The sequence below is a fragment of the Myxocyprinus asiaticus genome, chromosome 33, assembly GCF_019703515.2.
Source record: "Myxocyprinus asiaticus isolate MX2 ecotype Aquarium Trade chromosome 33, UBuf_Myxa_2, whole genome shotgun sequence".
Classification (NCBI taxonomy): Eukaryota; Metazoa; Chordata; class Actinopteri; order Cypriniformes; family Catostomidae; genus Myxocyprinus; species Myxocyprinus asiaticus.
The window spans coordinates 44,164,293-44,185,620 of record NC_059376.1 but is presented as its reverse complement, the minus strand read 5'-3'; the positions used below and the strand labels follow the sequence as shown (position 1 = coordinate 44,185,620).

The window sequence follows — 21,328 nt, the reverse complement described above, 5'->3', positions numbered from 1 at the left end:
CAAACGTTTTGAAACACTTGACTGAAATGTTTCTCATGATCTTAAAAATCTTTTGATCTGAAGGCGTATGCTTAAATGTTTGAAATTAGTTTTGTAGACAAAAATATAATTGAGCCACCATATTAATTTATTTCATTATAAATCTAAAATTTAATAAAAAATTAAAAAAAGTTTTTGAAATGGACTAAATAATAAAGAAAAGCAGCCAATAAGTGCCCAACATAGATGGGAACTCCTTCAATACTGTTTATAAAGCATCCCAGGGTGATACCTCAAGAAGTTGGTTGAGAAAATGTCAAGAGTACATGTCTGCAAATTCTAGACAAAGGGGGACTACTTTGAAGATGCTCAAATATAACACAGTTTTGATTTATTTTGGATTTTGTTTAGTCACAACATAATTCCCATAGTTCCATTTATGTTATTCCACAGTTTTAATGACTTTACTATTATTCTAAAATGTGAAGAAAAATTATAATAAAGAATGAGTGTTTCAAAACTTTTGACCGGTAGTGTATATCAAACAATACATAATGTAAACTTTAAATGATATTTTCCATTAAAACTGCCAATCAAAGTTGTGTCCTCACTTTGCGTCAACTCCGTCAGGTTTTTTTAGCCTGAATAAATCAGACAATGTCGTCGTCAGCTGTAACTCTGAGGACCCCTTTCACACTTCCTGCTCATGGTTGATGCAACAGTAGGACACGTGGTCTGGAAAGTTCCCATTATGATCATTTCTGTTAGAATTGTGGGATCATTTTGTCATTTTAGTTTAGGTTATAGCAGCAGATTCAACTGAGAAAAAAACCCGAAATGGCCCCAAAGTAAAACACACGGTTAAGATGGAAAAATCTTTACAACTCTTTACACTCTTGTTGGATGGATCAAATTAAAATAGTATGCTTTTTAGTGAGTTGACACAAATGACAGTAAGATGTGAGTATTTTTATAAAAACCTGTTCCCTTAAATGGTTCGTTAGCTGACACTTTTGTCTACAAATGTATCCATTTCAAATTAATTTAGTATTAAATCATAAAACATAAAAAAATGTAAAACATGTTTTGTGCCTTATCTCAAGAATCAGTGTTTTAATTAATTTTCTATATACATGGCTGTAAAGTAGTTCCAGGATTGTTGATCATTACAGCTCTATATTACTCCACCATGTTCTATATGAACCAGTTAGAGTGGCGTGGGCTGTTTTAAGCAAGATTTGTGGCGTTAGAAAGTAGTTCTGCACAAAAGAACATTTTAGGGAATAAAGTCTGAAAAATGTCTTGAGATAAACACATTATTATATAGACATGTTCATTTGCAATCTGTGGTATAAATGGAACAATTCAAGTCAAGTCTATATTTGACATAAATGGCCGACATAAATGTGAGATCTGAAATCGGTCTATAATTAGCCAGTTCTCCAGGATCAAGCTGTGACTTCTTAATAAGCGGTTTGATAACTGCCATTTTAAAGTTTCTTGGGACATATGGACATATATCCTAAGGATAGTGAGGAGTTAATAATATTAAGAAGAGGATCTGAGATTATAGGACCTCTTTTAAGAGCTTAGTTGGTATTGGATCTAACATACATGTTGTTGCTTTTGATGTTTCGATAAGTTTTGTTAGCTCTTCATGACCTATGATAGCGAAGGATTGAAGTTGCTCATGAGGAAAATGATGAGACACTGTTTTCTGAGGTGCTGTGACAGATGATTGCATAATTCCAATTTTATTTCTGATGATTTCAATTTTATCCATCTTATCAGTTCATTTCAGACTATTGAATTATCTAAAATATAATGCATTAACAAATCAGGTGTGAATTAAGCTTCAATAATTCAACGGTCTCTCGTGAATTATTCCTTGAACGTGAGGCAACATGCAGTTTATCTGTGCGAGAACACAATTCAACCTTCATTCATTACTGAGATAGACGTAAGTTGAACATGTTAGTTGATTCTTTGGTCAGAAACACGAGAGATGTACCTCGGTCTGGGCACCTTTTCCTCTGGGACGGGTGTCCAGGTGGAGTCAGGAGACTTCTGCTCTTTAAAGCGTCCAGTGAAGGCTGTTGCGATATCCGTCATGTCATACGCACAGACCGCCGAGCCGGGAATACTGCAACACACATACATAAGATCACAACACTGTGAATCCCTCATTCTGAAAAACAGATCGCTTCAGTCAGACACTCTGAGCAAGAGAATCATACAAGGACTGAATTGTGATTTTTATGGACTGTAAATCACTGGAACAAGAATTATTAGACCGAATAGCAGACAGTCATTGTGTGGTCGAACTTCCAGTCAATATGAGTTCATTCTCGGTCATTTAACTGGAATTTTGCCCTTGTTGAAGAGTCCAACAGTCCTGATAGATCTTAACACTCATTAAACAAGTTTGTTTTAACCGTATGTGGGCAGTCGAGCTTCACTGCCATTCTAATTTAGATAAAGAGCCAAACACAGTACCTGTTATATGGCGTAGAAAAGGTTGCCATGACAACATCACGTCCATTGATGTGGATGACATCAGTGACTGCCTGCAGGATGTTGAAGTAGAAATGTGAGTCGCCGGGAATCGAGCAGTTGAGTCTCGTCTTCAAGAAGGACGTCCACTGCTTCTCCAAAACGCGCTGAGAGCCGCCGCGATCATTTTTACACACACGTGCCACGCGCGGAAACACAACCTGCCGAAGACATTTACATCACAGACATTCACTCGACGCTTTCGAAAATACAAGAAACGCTTTAATAAAGGGTCAACATATGCCCTTTGACCTCAACACCAACAGACTAGGGAAGTGTTTTCTCCTCACTTTTAAAAGTTGGTTAGTCTGTTTATTTTGCTATTGTGACCAGTGTGCTTAAGTTACCCAAAAAAGCTCTTAAATTTTAATCAGATTTCTAACTTCTAATTTAAAAAAGTCTGTATGTCATTAACTTTTGGTGTTTTCATAGATCTTTTTAAAGCATTTGATACGGTCAATCTTAACATTTTATTACAGAAATTGCAACTTTACGGGAAACTTAAATGGAGCTGGAATGGTTCAGAAGCTCCTTACTTATAGAAAATAGAGTGCATCATGGATTAATTCTATTTCTGAAATGAAGTATATTGAATGTGGGGCCTCTGCTTTTTCTAATCTATGTGAATGATTTAATGATTTATTTACTTATATTTACTAATTTACTGCATTCCTTATCTTATTCATTGATGATACCAATATCTTTTTATCTGATAAAGACACAAGTTAATCTCTTCCATAAATATGGAACCATTATTTATATTAATATTGATCAGTAGTTCAAAGCTTACAAATGATCTCTTAATATTAAAAAAGTCCATACATGCTATTCTCATCTAGGACTAAAAATAGAACTGATAGTCTTCTAAATGTGTATGTCTAATAGTGCCATGACCCGTGTTCATTGCACTAAATTTCTTGGGATATTAATTGATGATAAATTTAGTTGGAAAAATCATACTAATCTGATTTAATCGAAAATAGCAAAGAATATTGGTGTCATCAGAAGAATTAAGCCATTGTTACCCACTCAAACAAATATTTCTTTGTATTACTCTTTGATATACAGCTGAAGTCAGAAGTTTACATACACCTTAGACAAATACATTTAAATTCAGTTTTTCACAATTCCTGACATTTAATGGTAGAAAACATTCCCTGTCTTAGGTCAGTTAGGATCACTACTTTATTTTAAGAATGTGAAATGTCAGAATAATAGTAGAGAGAATGATTTATTTCAGCTTTTATTTCTTTCATCACATTCCCAGTGGGTCAGAAGTTTACATACACTTTGTTAGTATTTGGTAGCATTGCCTTTAAATTGTTTAACTTGGGTCAAATGTTTTGGGTATTCTTCCACAAGCTTCTCACAATAAGTTGCTGGAATTTTGTCCCATTCCTCCAGACAGAACTGGTGTAACTGAGTCAGGTTTGTAGACCTCCTTGCTCGCACACGCTTTTTCAGTTCTTTGTGATGGCCACTCCAATACCTTGACTTTGTTGTGCTTAAGCCATTTTGCCACAACTTTGGAGGTATGCTTGGGGTCATTGTCCATTTGGAAGACCCATTTGTGACTGAGCTTTAACTTCCTGGCTGATGTCTTGAGATGTTGCTTCAATATATCCACATCATTTTCCTTCCTCATGATGCCATCTATTTTGTGAAGTGCACCAGTCCCTCCTGCAGCAAAGCACCCCCACAACATGATGCTGCCACCCCCATGCTTCACGGTTGGGATGGTGTTCTTCGGCTTGCAAGCCTCACCCTTTTTCCTCCAAACATAACGATGGTCATTATGGCCAAACAGTTCAATTTTTGTTTCATTAGACCAGAGGACATTTCTCCAAAAAGTAAGATCTTTGTCCCCATGTGCACTTGCAAACTGTAGTCTGGCTTTTTTATGGCAGTTTTGGAGCAGTGGCTTCTTCCTTGCTGAGCAGCCTTTCAGGTTATGATGTTATAGGACTCGTTTTACTGTGGATATAGATACTTGTTTACCTGTTTCCTCCAGCATCTTCACAAGGTCCTTTGCTGTTGTTCTGGGATTGATTTGCACTTTTCACACCAAACTACATTCATCTCTAGGAGACAGAATGCGTCTCCTTCCTGAGCGGTATGATGTCTGTGTGGTCCCATGGTGTTTATACTTGTGTACTATTGTTTGTACAGATGAACGTGGTACCTTCAGGAGTTTGGAAATTGCTCCCAAGAATGAACGAGACTTGTGGAGGTCCACAATTTAGTTTCTGAGGTCTTGGCTGAGTTCTTTTGATTTTCCCATGATGTCAAGCAAAGAGGCACTGAGTTTGAAGGTAGGCCTTAAAATACATCCACAGGTACACCTCCAATTCAGTACACCTCCTATCAGAAGATAATTGGCTAATTGTCTAAAGGCTTGACATCATTTTCTGGAATTTTCCAAGCTGCTTAAAGGCACAGTTAACTTAGTGTATGTAAACTTCTGACCCACTGGAATTGTGATATAGTCAATTAAAAGTGAAACAATCTGTCTGTAAACAATTGTTGGAAAAATGACTCGTGTCATGCACAAAGTAGATGTCCTAAACAACTTGCCAAAACGATAGTTTGCTAATATGACAGCTGTGGACTGATTAAAAAATGAGTTTTAATGACTTCAACCTAAGTGTATGTAAACTTCTGACTTCAACTGTACCCTTATTTGTCATACTGTAACATAATTTGGGCTAGCACATATAAAAGCAACCTATCCTGATTGTACCTTCTTCAGAAATGATTTGTTAGAATGGGTACTTCATCTCATTTTCAAGAAACCTCTCGCCCACTTTTTCAGAAGATTCAAATTCTTAATGTTAATGAAATCAATTATTTTTTAAATTTATTTTTTCTTCCAAAAAATCTTTTGCCCGACTCCTTTAAAAATATTTTTCAGTTAAAATCACAGATTCATCATCACCACACAAGATCTTCAGAAAACATCTCTTGGTGTCTTTTATTGTTTCTTTATTTCTCTATAAAATAAGAATTCAAATACATTTTTTATTTTTTTTTACTTTCCCAGCACTAATATTGTTACATTTTTGTATTTTCTTTAATCTGCTTCTGTTTCGTTTTTGTGTGCAAATGTATAAATATATATTAATTTAAAAAATGTCATCGATATACACAAATCACATCCTCAGCACCACTCTTTTTTCCTTTATAATGAATCATTAGGGGGTGCACGCCCTTCCGCTGCCACAGAAACACAAAAAATGTACAGTATCCATGTTTTGAATATATTCGATATAGATAATATGTTTTTGAAATTTGTATGTAACCCAATTAATGTAATTAACATCACTGAAAGCCAGTAACTGTAATCTGATTACAACTGTACAGTAGTATGTCAAATGTAATGAATTACACTACATTTTGTACCAAAAAGTAATTAGATTACATTAATTAAATACACCCAACTCTGATTGTGACAATGCATGATTATTTGGTTTGATGCATTTGATTATTTGTATTCAGCATTGTTATGAGAAAAGCTCTAAACACTCTCGTTCAGAGACGGCCACTGTTGTCATACATTTTCCTGTAATCTGAGAGTGTTTCTGAGTCCTGTAAGAGGGTCACGTCAGGTGAGTAATTACAGTAATCTGGCAGGTACAGTAACAGGAGGGAGAGTTATATTCACTGGAGACGCTCTCGCTGTAATTACTCTCTTCACTGAAGCTCGGATATCTCTCAAATCTCTCAGACCTTTGACTTTGAACTCAGAACAATGAGCCATTGTGCTGCTGATGTCTGTTTTCTTATAATATTCACAGACGAGGAAGCAAATTATCTAGTTAAGATCCCAGACAATGTCTGCAGAACAGTTTCAGGTATTTATAGCAGTTGCTTCCTGACCAAACACGCCAGACGCTTCCGTAAAACACTCTCAGATATTTGTTACGCCCATTTCCTGTTTACTTCCTAAGTCACATCCTGTCTGTGCTGTTAAAGCAAGAAAAGCAGTAGATGTTTCGCCTTACCTTCCCCATGCTGTTGTACTCGATAGCAATTTCCCGAAAGAAGAAATAGATGAAGTCGCCGTAATCGACTGCTTGCACGAAGTACGGCTCTGAAATAAAAAACACATCAACTGTGATTGCAAATATCCTTATTAAAAACAATTAAAAACAAGCCTGTTATTATTCAAATCTAAAAAGTTATTAATTAAAATGTTAATGTTGGCTTGACAAATGTACTCTCCTTTTTCCAAAATCCCTAAACAAAGATCAAAATGATCAACTGTAAATCCCACAAACTTGCCGTAATTTTGCCACCCATTAATTTTCACATGCAAATGAGCTTTGCGGCAAACTCTTCATCATCGCCAAAGGTTTTTTTCTGCAGGTGTACCAGTACCGGTGAAGAGCTGCAAACTTCTGGAAAACATTTGTGGCGAATCACAGGCTCATTTGCATGTGGAAATAATGAGCGGCGAATTTGCGGCATATCTAAATCTTTTGTAAGGGTTTTAAACTACACCCACCAAACTTGGCACAGACCTGCAGACTGTTCTCACTATGTGTGCTGTGTCTTTTCTAACTGTTCGGACTTCAAAATCTCCAAAATCCCATAGACTTACATTGATTGAATCATGTTAAAACGGGCCACAACTATTCAAACTCCAGCTGTCAAAAAATGTAAGCGCACTCTTGCTTTTACCAGCAATGTCTGTATAACCATTACACTTTAAACTTTTAAAACAAGTTTAAACTTTCAGACAATTTCAGACTTCAAAGTTTGTCTTGAGAAACTTTACCTATCCAGTTAGATTTTTTTTAAAGTGTTTGTCAAGTCAAATTTATTTGTAAAGCACTTTTCACAACAGGCATTGTTTCAAAGCAACAGTTCATGAAATCATGCTATAACAGAAAATAAATATAATGCCAATATTAGTTATTTATGTTTAAAACTATTAATGGTTAAAATTAGTAAACTTAGTAAGTGTTGTGGGTCAATGATTAAACAAAATGATTTTATATGAACTATAAGTTTTAGTGTTAAAGTCCTTGAAGTCATCCCGAATTAACTGAGGAAATATACGTAGATGCATTTGTCCTTTGATTTTGACCAATGAAGGCTTTTGTTAGTGGTTAATTCATTTCTATGTAGTTTTTTCTTTTCTTTTTTTTCTATCCCGTTTTCTCCCCAATTTGGAATGCCCAATTCCCAATGCGCTCTAAGTCCTCATGGTGGCGTAGTGACTCGCCTCAATCTGGCCTCCGCGTCTGAGACCATCAATCCGCGCATCTTATCACGTGGCTTGTTGAGCGCGTTACCACGGAGACGTAGCACGTGTGGCGGCTTCATGCTATTCTCCGCGGCATCCACGCACAACTCGCCACGCGCCCCACCGAGAGTGAGAACCACATTATAGCGACCACGAGGAGGTTACCCCATGTGACTCTACCCTCCCTAGCAACCGGGCCAATTTGGTTGCTTAGGAGACCTGGCTGGTGTCACTCAGCACGCCCTGAATTTGAACTAGTGAACTCCAGGTGTGGTAGCCAGTGTCTTTAACACTGAGCTACCCAGGCCCAAATTTTCTATGTAGTTTAAGAGAGTGTAGTCCCTCCTTTGACCAAGTTGATATAGGTATCATTCAGTGAGGAGCATCGCAGTCTGGCTGGAAGCTTATGGCAGGTAATTCCAGTGAACTCCATCCTGAGCCCATGCTTTAGACAGTGAGTAACCATAAAGAAGTGTAACTTCCAATAAGTAATATCCTTTTCAAATAATTTAAAAGAGCATGTTTTTGTATAAATTCTGTCAGTGTCGTGTGTCTTTGATCAAACTCTCCAAACGTCACGTCTCCTGATGCTCTGATCAGCTTAACAGATGAAGTCCTTCAGTGGCCGCAACACACGAGGTGACGTGAGGTCGTGTGTCTGTGTGGATAAAAGACAGGAAGTGTTCTGAAAATCATCCGCACTCACCTTTCAGCCATTTGGAGTCGTGTTTGACAGTTCTCAGAGTCGGACTGTCTCCCAGACTGCGATAGATCACCGCATCAATAGCCAGAAAATCTGTGACTGTAGCCGAATATAATTTCCCATCTAAAGCAGAAAACAACAATCAGCTTTCAAATGAATCCAACAACAACACAAAAATGACACAAGATCTCTTTTACATATCAGTTGTTTCTCCTAGACAGTAATGAGATTAAATGGAGACTTTGGCTGAAGTCTCCTGATGTTCCTCTTAAGACTCCAGTGATCTCACACATGTCTCCTCTAGAGTTTCACAAGAGATCTCAACATTGTCTCCACCTGTGCTCAGATTCAATAGTCTGAGATCTCAATATGACCTCAAACATTTCTCATCAATTTCTTCCAAGAGCAAATGATCTGAGTTATACTGTCCATATTCATTTTATGGCTCGATACTCTTACTGTGCTTCAACAATTGACTCATTTGTGTCTTACATTTTTTTCTAAGGCATTTTGGTAGAAACATTTGAGACAAAGATGACACTTAAATGAGACATAATTGAGAACCTCACAAAGTCTTCTGATGAAACAGACACACACTCTTCAAATGTACCTGAAACTAATAGACGAGAGCAACACTGCCAGATTCCCTGCTGAAGAATCCGTCTTGAGCTGGAACAGTAGCTGTGTTCTGGACCATGATCGCTGGTTTCTAGCAGGTCTCTAGTTGGTTTAAACTGGTTATTGGCTGGTCGACCAGCTACCCTGTTCCAAAAAACCAGCTTGACCAGCATAAGCAGATCTGACCAGCTGGTAACTGGTTTGTGATGTTCTGCCAGTTTGGACCAGCTAAAGACCAGCTTTCATGATCCGGGTCACATGTACCAGCTCAAGCCGTGTTTTCCATCAGTGCAGCTCTGAAACTTTTACCGACCTTCCACTGGACGCTTTTACATGACTCATGTGAGTTTTCCATCCCAATTTATTTCGGAGCAGAAACTCCCTTCTGCATTTCTGCTCATACCACAATCAATGCATGTTTTCCCAGAAGAGAAGCACATGTGCATCTGCCAGCAAACACACGCGCAGAAAAACCCAGCAACTGTTGCAAAGAATGTGCATGTACGAGCTGCGACTGCGTCATTCCTGGCAAACTTCTCCAATGAATAAACGTTCATCCATTAAGCAGCTACATGTGTGACTCGAATAAATGTCTTACCAGCGAAGAGGGCCACATTGGCATGTTTGGCATCATACGGGCAGCGGGCCATGCCACTGATTTCGTCACCGTGAGCATCCAGCGTGTCCATCTGCAGGAATGAAGAGAAAGGTCAAAGGTCAATGCTCGACCCCTCCAGCAAGAAAAGCGTGTGTCTAGAGACCCATCAGTGTGAATTTCACTCCAGCATTTATTTATAAACACACACAAAGAAACTCACATGCCACGCTTTCCTGGCTTCTGAACGGATCGTTTTGTTTGCTATTTTTATCTCGGTGAAAAGAACGATCATCTGCCCACAGACAAACGTTAAACAAATGTTGAACTCAGAAATCCTGCTGTAGGATGTGAAATACTGAGAGTATAATTTACACTTCTCAAAAAGTGTGTTTAAAGAATGTTGAAGGAATGTTTGGAATCTGAACGTAACAATATTCCCATTCAGTGATGTTTAATCCTGTTGGGCGCCTCAGATGACCTCTCAGATGACCTCTCAGGTGACCTCTGAGCTATTTCTAACGCTGAACAGACAGATTCATGTGCTCTGTGTTTTATATAAAAAAGGCATTTTGAATGTCCTGTTTAAACATGCAAACCCTCTTTCATATCCAGGCCATGAGGAAGATGATGATGATGACAGACTGTGAATCGCACAAACAGCGGCATAAACTGGGTGAATCTCATGAAAACAAGTTGGTATAGTGAATGAACTGTATGCAGTGAATTGGAAGAATAGAAAATGTACATTAACTGCATCCTTGATGAATGTCAGTATATTTCTATGACAGTGACACGCTCCTTTAATACGCATAGAAAACGTGATTCTCTTCTGAATTTGGATCAGTTAAATTATAGAGAATGTAAGTTTTATTAATCATTTTCATCACAAATCATGGCTACTATAAACAGTGATTGACAGGGACATTATTTGATGTTCTGCTATATTTCAGAGTTTGGACATGAACTTTATTACCACCTGCTGCTGGAATCTCCAAACTGCAAATGCAGGAACTGAGTTTAAACTTTGCGTTGAGTTAAGACGTGGTTTTCAAACGTCTTAGCGCAACGGCCTATTTCTCAGGAAAATAGCAAATTGCGCTTTGCGCCACTTCATTAACATACAATACACACACAGTTTGCACGCCTACACCCACAGTAGCACAAACACTCCCACCCACACCCACTTGCGCTTTACACTGGCACGAAAATTGCACTTAGAATTAGCGCTCTCACGAAAATTGGGTAAGATCAAGCTGTAATTTAGTTAAGTGGGAAAATATGATTTAAATGTATTTAGGACACATAAAAGCTTAGCTATGAAATTAGCCTTAGAAAGACAAAAAAGTCAATCATTTTATTTGTAAACCATTAAAAATGTCATTTCCATCAGCGTCTTTTTCAGCACATCTCAAATTCTGTTTTGTGTTTAAATGACACTGTGCTGGGACTTTCAGAAAAATGACAAATATGACATACATTGGCTTTATTTTATTTATGCGATATATAATTTTTTTCTTTCTGTGGTGTAATTCTTGACAGGTATCATGAGATTCACACAAGCATGATGATCAGTGTCTATGAAATAGTTCAGAACATGTTTTTATTGTCAGTTCTGAGGAGGATACACATCATATCACCTGCGCGTCACTAACGCTCGCCCGATCCGCCCGGCAACAGCTGATGTAGTCGACACCAGCCATAAATCCAGCAGCTCCGAGAGAGAGTCGAGCTGCCGGTGTCTGTGCGAACGGCCCCTGAGAGCACAAATGTCGAGCTGATGAGGGAGAGGGGCCGCAGATGGGCTCTCGGGAGGGATCGGAGCGTCGCTTGAGCTGAACATTTGTACGCCCCCCTCCTTGCACCGATGATTAATGCGAGATGACTCTGGCCCTCAAACAGACGCTCTTTTCACAAATGTGGCACCAGGGAGACGGAGAGCAGAACCGCGGCCAAGGTGGACACGCCGGCATAGCCATCACAGAGCTGCGGCGCGCTCGAGGGCTTCCAAAGGCCAATGATCCGCAGGGGGAAAATCTGTGAGCAGCTTCTGCCAAATGCCTTTCGGCATCTTTCTCCAGAAGAACTGCCAGTTATTACACAGAATATGACTCTGGCACACCACACGCTTTTCTCTCTCAAACCTCTCGCTGTCAAGCGGACTGGGAAGATTACTTCAGAATTGTAATCATAAATATAATCTTTAGGATGACATGTTTTTGGTAATCATATCTGATTACTGTCAGTGTTCTTCTATCTCTTGTTTATTTAATGTCACATGCATTCAAGTAGGATAGTTTCTCCAAAAATGTTATTATGAATTCTCATTAGACTTTGGAGTCAATGAATTCAAATCTGAGGGACAAATCTGTGTTTTGTGTATTTTGAACATGTTTTCTATTGAATGAAATCATCTCACGGTACATTAGCTAACACAAACACATTGACATGTGACCTGTGGAAGAATCAGCACTCAAAGCGTATCGCTCAAGCGCAGGCGATTCATCACTATCTGCATCTCCTGTTCACTGCGTCACGCTTTTATTGAGATGTTTGAATAACAAATGTGCTGCATATCCTGCGACCGTGTGCAGAGGTCGTAGGTCATGTAAACACAGGAGTCATACCTTGTACGTTCTGCAGGACGGATTGAAAGCATTTGTTCCGCACACAAACAGCGAGTCATCGTTCTGTTGAAGAAGAACCTTGATGAAATTGTGGCATTCATCCTGCAACAAGATCAGAAAGATTGAGTTAATGAGACGTTGAAATAGTTCGCAACCCATGTTATTTCCACAATGGGAAGAAATTCAGAGCGAAACAGAACATTCATTAAGAAAACATTTAGACTTGATTTTATCCATATCAGAATGGAAACCTGTATATGAGTTTGCTAAAACAATCCTTAAATAACTCAAGTATGTGGCTAATGTATAAGATCATCCAATGCCAGCTGAAAAACAAAATCATTTCAGAAGTGGAGCTGATGAAAGATAAAGAAAACAAACACTGTTTTTTTAATTGTAATAATGTGCACAGATGAAGCGTTCACTACAGAGCACAACAGTACCCGAACATTTTTCAGCGGTCTTGGTTCTGGAAGTATTTTTCTCATTCATTTTTTTCATAGGCATTTCGTAAAATCCTCCATAAAAACCTGCTCCGATGTGAATCATAACATTACAAACTTTGATATAAAACAAAAAGGTATTTAAAAATCACACGAAAACACAAAGATACGAGACGTCTTTAACCCTTAAATGCTCGTGTGTTTCGCCAGACATTATGACATATTCGGGTCTTTAGTGAATATATTACACCTTCAAAATGTTCAGATAGTGTCAAATTTTCAAAATAATTTCAAGACAATTAGAAAATAATAGAATAGAATATATTCTGATACAGTTTGATGTTTTATTTTTCATATGAATGAGATGATGCAACAAATCTAGAACAGGATTCATGACTTCCACACTGAAATTTCATGAGATACAACTGTCTGTCAAACACATATTGAGCTACACATTACACACAATCTACACATAATCTACACACAATCTACACATAATCTACACACAATCTACACACAATCTACATACAATCTACACATAATCTACATACAATCTACACATAATCTACACACAATCTATACATAATCTACACACAATCTACACATAATCTATACATAATCTACACACAATCTACACATAATCTACACACAATCTATACATAATCTACACACAATCTACACACAATCTATACATAATCTACACACAATCTACACATAATCTACACACAATCTACACACAATCTACACATAATCTACACACAATCTACACATAATCTACACACAATCTACACACAATCTACATACAATCTACACATAATCTACATACAATCTACACATAATCTACACACAATCTATACATAATCTACACACAATCTACACATAATCTATACATAATCTACACACAATCTACACATAATCTACACACAATCTATACATAATCTACACACAATCTACACACAATCTATACATAATCTACACACAATCTACACATAATCTACACACAATCTACACACAATCTATACATAATCTACACACAATCTACACATAATCTATACATAATCTACACACAATCTACACATAATCTACACACAATCTACACATAATCTACACACAATCTACACACAATCTACATACAATCTACACATAATCTACATACAATCTACACATAATCTACACACAATCTACACATAATCTATACATAATCTACACACAATCTACACATAATCTACACACAATCTACACATAATCTACACACAATCTACACACAATCTACATACAATCTACACATAATCTACATACAATCTACACATAATCTACACACAATCTACACACAATCTATACATAATCTACACACAATCTACACATAATCTACACACAATCTATACATAATCTACACACAATCTACACACAATCTATACATAATCTAGACACAATCTACACATAATCTACACACAATCTACACACAATCTATACATAATCTACACACAATCTACACATAATCTATACATAATCTACACACAATCTACACACAATCTACACACAATCTACACACAATCTACATACAATCTACACATAATCTACACACAATCTACACACAATCTACATACAATCTACACATAATCTACACACAATCTACACACAATCTACATACAATCTACACACAATCTACACACAATCTACACATAATCTACACACAATCTACACACAATCTACACATAATCTACACATAATCTAAACACAATCTGCACACAATCTACACATAATCTACACACAATCTACACACAATCTACACACAATCTACATACAATCTACACATAATCTACACACAATCTACACATAATCTACACACAATCTACACATAATCTACAATCTACACATAATCTACACACAATCTACACACAATCTATACATAATCTACACATAATCTACACATAATCTACACACAATCTACACATAATCTACACATAATCTATACATAATCTACACACAATCTACACATAATCTACACACAATCTACACACAATCTACACACAATCTACATATAATCTACACATAATCTAAACACAATCTATACACAATCTACACATAATCTATACATAATCTACACACAATCTACACACAATCTACATATAATCTACACATAATCTAAACACAATCTACACACAATCTACATATAATCTACACATAATCTACACACAATCTACACACAATCTACACACAATCTACACATAATCTACATATAATCTAAACACAATCTATACATAATCTACACACAATCTACACACAATCTACACACAATCTACATATAATCTACACATAATCTAAACACAATCTATACATAATCTACACACAATCTACACACAATCTATACATAATCTATACATAATCTACACATAATCTACACACAATCTACACACAATGTACACATAATCTACACATAATCTACACATAACACACAATCTACACATAATCTAAACACAATCTACACATAATCTACACATAATATACACACCATCTACACATAATCTACACACAATCTACACACAATCTACATATAATCTACACATAATCTACACATGATCTACACACAATCTACACATAATATACACACCATCTACACATAATCTACATACAATCTACACACAATCTACACATAATCTACACATAATCTACACATAATCTACACAATCTACACACAATCTACACATAATATACACACCATCTACACACAATCTACACACAATCTACACATAATCTACACATAATCTACACACAATCTACATATAATCTACACATAATCTACACACAATCTACACAGTCTACACATAATATACACACCATCCACACATAATCTACACACAATCAACACACAATCTACATATAATCTACACATAATCTACACAATCTACACATAATATACACACCATCTACACATAATCTACACACAATCTACACATAGTCTACACATAAAATACACACAATCTACACATAATCTAAACACAATCTACACACAATCTACACATAATCTACACACAATCTACACATAATCTACACACAATCTTCACACAATCTACACACAATCTACACATAATCTACACACAATCTACACATAATCTACACACAATCTACACACAATCTACATATAATCTACACACAATCTACACACAATCAACACCATCTACACCTAATCTACACACAATCTACACACAATCTACACATAATCTACACACAATCTACACACAATCTACACAGTCTACACATAAAATACACACAATCTACACATAATCTAAACACAATCTACACACAATCTACACACAATCTACACACAATCTTCACACAATCTACACATAATCTACACACAATCTACACACAATCTACATACAATCTACATATAATCTACACACAATCTACACACAATCTACATATAATCTACACATAATCTACACACAATCTACACATAATCTACACACAATCTACACTCAATCTACACATAATCTACATATAATCTGCACACAATCTACACACAATCTACACACAATCTACACATAATCTACACATAATCTACACACAATCTACATATAATCTACACATAATCTACACACAATCTACACAGTCTACACATAATATACACACCATCCACACATAATCTACACACAATCAACACACAATCTACATATAATCTACACATAATCTACACAATCTACACATAATATACACACCATCTACACATAATCTACACACAATCTACACATAGTCTACACATAAAATACACACAATCTACACATAATCTAAACACAATCTACACACAATCTACACATAATCTACACATAATCTACACACAATCTTCACACAATCTACACACAATCTACACATAATCTACACACAATCTACACATAATCTACACACAATCTACACACAATCTACATATAATCTACACACAATCTACACACAATCAACACATAATCTATACATAATCTACACACAATCTACACACAATCTACACATAATCTACACACAATCTACACACAATCTACACATAATATACACACCATCTACACCTAATCTACACACAATCTACACACAATCTACACATAATCTACACACAATCAACACACAATCTACAGTCTACACATAAAATACACACAATCTACACATAATCTAAACACAATCTACACACAATCTACACACAATCTTCACACAATCTACACATAATCTACACACAATCTACACACAATCTACATACAATCTACATATAATCTACACACAATCTACACACAATCTACATATAATCTACACATAATCTACGCACAATCTACACATAATCTACACACAATCTACACTCAATCTACACATAATCTACATATAATCTACACACAATCTACACACAATCTACACACAATCTACATATAATCTACACATAATCTACATACAATCTACACACAATCTACATATAATCTACACACAATCTACACACAATCTACACACAATCTACACATAATCTACACATAATCTACACACAATCTACACACAATCTACATATAATCTACATATAATCTACACACAATCTACACACAATCTACACATAATCTACACACAATCTACACATAATCTGCACATAACACACAATCTACACACAAGCTACACTCAATCTACACACAATCTACACACAATCTACACATAATCTACACATAACACACAATCTACACACAATCTACACACAATCTACACACAAGCTACACTCAATCTACACACAATCTACACATAATCTGCACATAACACACAATCTACACACAAGCTACACTCAATCTGCACACAATCTACACATAATCTACACACAATCTACACATAATCTGCACATAACACAAAATCTACACACAATCTACACACAATCAACACATCATGGGTAGTGTAGTTCCTCACTAGGATTCTGCGATTAAACCTTTTTTTTTTCTTTCTTTTTTTTTAAATGAAGTTAAATTAAAGTGATTAAAAATCGATTAAATATCTCAGAGCTCACGGTAGGTCTGTCTTTAAAGATTTATCAGTTAAAGTTAATAATTCACCAGTGGAGAAAATGAACGGGATTTGTACTTCCAGAACCGAACAAGTATTAAGAAATTAAACTTTGAGTCCATTTGGATTTCATGTTGATTTTAAAAGCAAACATCAAGCGCAAACATTGTTTCTTTGTCAGATTTTTGACATGCTGGATCTCCAAAGCACTTGTTGACCACGACACTGTAAATCCCTTCAGTAAATCTATCTGCTGCCAAACATCCATTATCAATGACATCATTACATTCCACATGTGCATTCCAGCATGTTGTGAGTCTGAGTGTTTATTCAATGCATGAACACATGAGTCAAGAGACCGTGTGTGTTTGTACCTTGTGTTTGCCCTTCATTCTACATGTGTCCACATCGGCCTGTCTGGACTTCCAGGTCAGTTTCTGTTGAAAGGAAATCAATATCAGATCAATAGTGATGTGCTCAGAGTCTCCAGCACAGAGATTACAGGTCTCTCTCGTGACCCTGGAGGTCAAATGAGCCCTGACGCTCTGTTAGCATGCTTTATAGAGCGTTTACAAAGCAGCGACTGATTAAACGGTTTCCTGTGTTAATCAGTCTCTCTCTCTCGCCCACAGGCAATCTGCTGGTTTTATTGCGGCCGGCGCTGTTATATACACATATAAATCTCTGGCTCGTCGTGTCCGTCTTTTACATGACGCATGACACTGACTCCTGATGGGATAATGCTCTTAGTGAGGTCATGGCGCTGTGCAGCCGCCACCAGAGAAACGCTCGGGTTCGTTTGCTGCCAAGTAATTAAGAGAGAGAACAGAACTGGATCCTGAGAGAGACTCACCTTACTGAAGAAGATCTCGTCTGTGTTCGCCGTCTCGATGTCAACCGTGTATATATGATCCCTGTCAAATAAAACATTCAACATTTACGTTCATGAAGCAGCTGAGGAAAATCACACATGAGATCTCGTTCATATCTCAAATATTTCTCTTAGACAGCAATGAGACTTTTGATCTCAAATGTGTCTCCTCTACAATGCAAAAAATGACCAACACTTTATTTTCAGGATCAGAAGTTAGACAGTCATTAATGACTAATATTTGCACTTGTAAGTGGCTAGTTATGGATTTATTTGGGATTATAAAGTATTTATGAGGTCTTATTCATGCCTTAAAGCCCCTTTACATTTTTATTTCCAAAAATTAACTTATTAGTGAAAAACAAAAGGTATTAACAGCTATTTTTTTTCTCCAAATGACATCCTTCATAGTTTCTCAGTACACTGTGTGAATGTGCAGCTTATTCTGTAGGTGTAAAATAAACATGATATCTGTATTTTAACATTCAAATGAGCTGAATAGCGCAGTGCTGTTATACAAAACTGTTTAGTCTTTATAAATGGAGCTGCACGCCAACAAATGATTTATTACACATCTATTACACATGATTTATTACACATCAGTAATAGATCTATGATCTATTACTGGTCCATATATAAAGATGAAACATCTAGGATACGTACTGTCTCTGCTTTTGTATTGTGTTGAAGCTCTTTTGAATGTGTGTGTTGAAATATATATTCTATGTTTATAATACACCTATAAGCTGCACATTCTCAGTGTACTGAGACACTATAAAGAATGTCATTTGCACAATAAAAGCTACTGGTATCTCATGTTTTAACCTAATAACTGTGTTGTTAGAAAAGAAATGTAAAGGGGCGATAAGGCAAGAATAAGTATTAAGCCAATAAAGGCCTAATAAATGCATTATAATGCCAAACGAGTCCATAACTGGTTTCTGAAAATGACTGAAAATCAAGTATTACCAAAAATAATTTTCTTACTGAGTATGTTTGTCTTGTTTTCCAGTAAAAATATCTAAACAATCTAAAAACAGGATACATTATAGAAGCAAAATGAGTTCAGATGTTGTCTTTAATCTCACAAAATGTAGGAACATTCATGCTTAAAACAAGAAAACTATTTGGCAATGAGCTCATAAAAATACACTTGATTCAAAGAGAAAACAAAAGTATTTTTATGAACTCACTGACAAATAGTTTTCTTGTTTTAAGCATAAATGTTCCTACATTTTGTGAGATTAAAGACAACATCTGAACTCATTTTGCTTATATAATGTATCCTGTTTTTAGATTGTTTAGATATTTTTTCTGGAAAACAAGACAAACAGTCCTGTGTGTGTGTGTCGATCAGATGTTCGTGAACACACACAGATCTCTTTGTTCAGGGGAAGGTTTGGTCAAATCAATGAAACCTGGAGCTCAGCAGACTCATTAAAGCACACTGGAGTTAGTTCTGTGTTTAAACCGGTAATACACAGCTCAAATGAGCCGTTCACTGCAGAATATCTTCATGTAAACATTGCCATTTTTTTAGATGTCATGAAAATGTGTTTTGAATCAGAGCAGTTTGTTCAGAGTTGAGTTGAATTATATCTGACTCCCGTTCTCATTTCACAAATTTAATAGAAAAGCCATTTCTGAAATGAATCCACTTACGCAGGTTGCCAGCAAGACAATCTGAAGATCAATTCAATTCTTCCAATGTTATTATCAAAAGCTCTGTAATTAATCACACTGCCATCACATTTGAGGAATTTCATTCTCATACACACTCACTGTAATCTGCAAACAATTTTCAACCTTTGAAAACAGTTTTTATCTGGAGTTATTTCCTCTTTTATTCTTCAAGCAGCAGCAGCTGGAAATAATGAGACTGAATGAATTAAAGCAGTAGAGTTTTGTTCAGTGATGTGAACTCATTCAGATAAAGATAAAGCTGAACTTCCTGAATTACACAAAGTCAAACGACACTCATTGTGTTTCTGCGCCGTTCAGTTGCTCGGATGATTTTTCATTAGTGCAGGTAACGTGTCTCTGTGTTCATTAGTGAACTTCCATTCTAGACAATAATTACAACTGCAGGAGATCTGAGCTGAGTAACTGAGAACAACAGAAGATGATTTACTGCATGCACATGTATGTTGTCTTATTATCATTTTTACTTAAGATTTCTACATGTTCTGAAGAGGATGTGAGTGATGTTTGCCCATGATGATGCTAGTGAGTTCTGGGTGGTTGCTAAGGCATTCCTAGAGGTTGTTAAAATGTTAGTATGTGGTTGCTTGGGCGTTTGGCTGGTAAAAAGAGTCGTGCACCCTCAAGTCTCTGTGATATTCTGCTCTCTTGATCTGACTCGAGTCCCTCCTTCAGTGTGAGTCTGTGGGGGTTTTTCAAGTGTAAATGATAAGTGTGATCTTTTAGTGAAGTATCAGCACAGGATTATTCATGTCTGGAACAGGACCATTACACACTCAACATTTAATACTGTTAAATAGTATGAGATGCTTGAGTTGGTAAATCTGACAGCACGTGTTGTACAGCATTAACTATAAACACTCGTGCAGCATCAGTATATTCACTCTTCACAATGTTGTGTATGTGAGTGTGTGTGTGAGTGTGTGTGTGTGTGTGTGAGTGTGTGTGTGTGTGTGTGTGTTTGTGTGTGTGTGAGT

General features: G+C 36.5%; 1 protein-coding gene across 4 annotated transcripts in view; it reads right to left on the bottom strand.

Annotated features, from left to right (window-relative positions):
- The window catches only part of LOC127423842 (semaphorin-6A-like), a 99,653-nt gene that overhangs the window by 37,493 nt on the left and 40,832 nt on the right, over positions 1-21,328 (bottom strand). For all 4 annotated transcript variants that reach the window (XM_051668473.1, XM_051668474.1, XM_051668475.1 and 1 more), the window contains 8 exons: positions 18,633-18,693; positions 18,154-18,216; positions 12,324-12,425; positions 9,700-9,790; positions 8,487-8,606; positions 6,534-6,622; positions 2,476-2,693; positions 1,991-2,122 (listed from right to left, as the gene is read on the bottom strand). In XM_051668473.1, the coding sequence (XP_051524433.1) occupies positions 1,991-2,122; positions 2,476-2,693; positions 6,534-6,622; positions 8,487-8,606; positions 9,700-9,790; positions 12,324-12,425; positions 18,154-18,216; positions 18,633-18,693 (876 nt within the window). The remainder of the gene's footprint in view (positions 1-1,990; positions 2,123-2,475; positions 2,694-6,533; positions 6,623-8,486; positions 8,607-9,699; positions 9,791-12,323; positions 12,426-18,153; positions 18,217-18,632; positions 18,694-21,328) is intronic.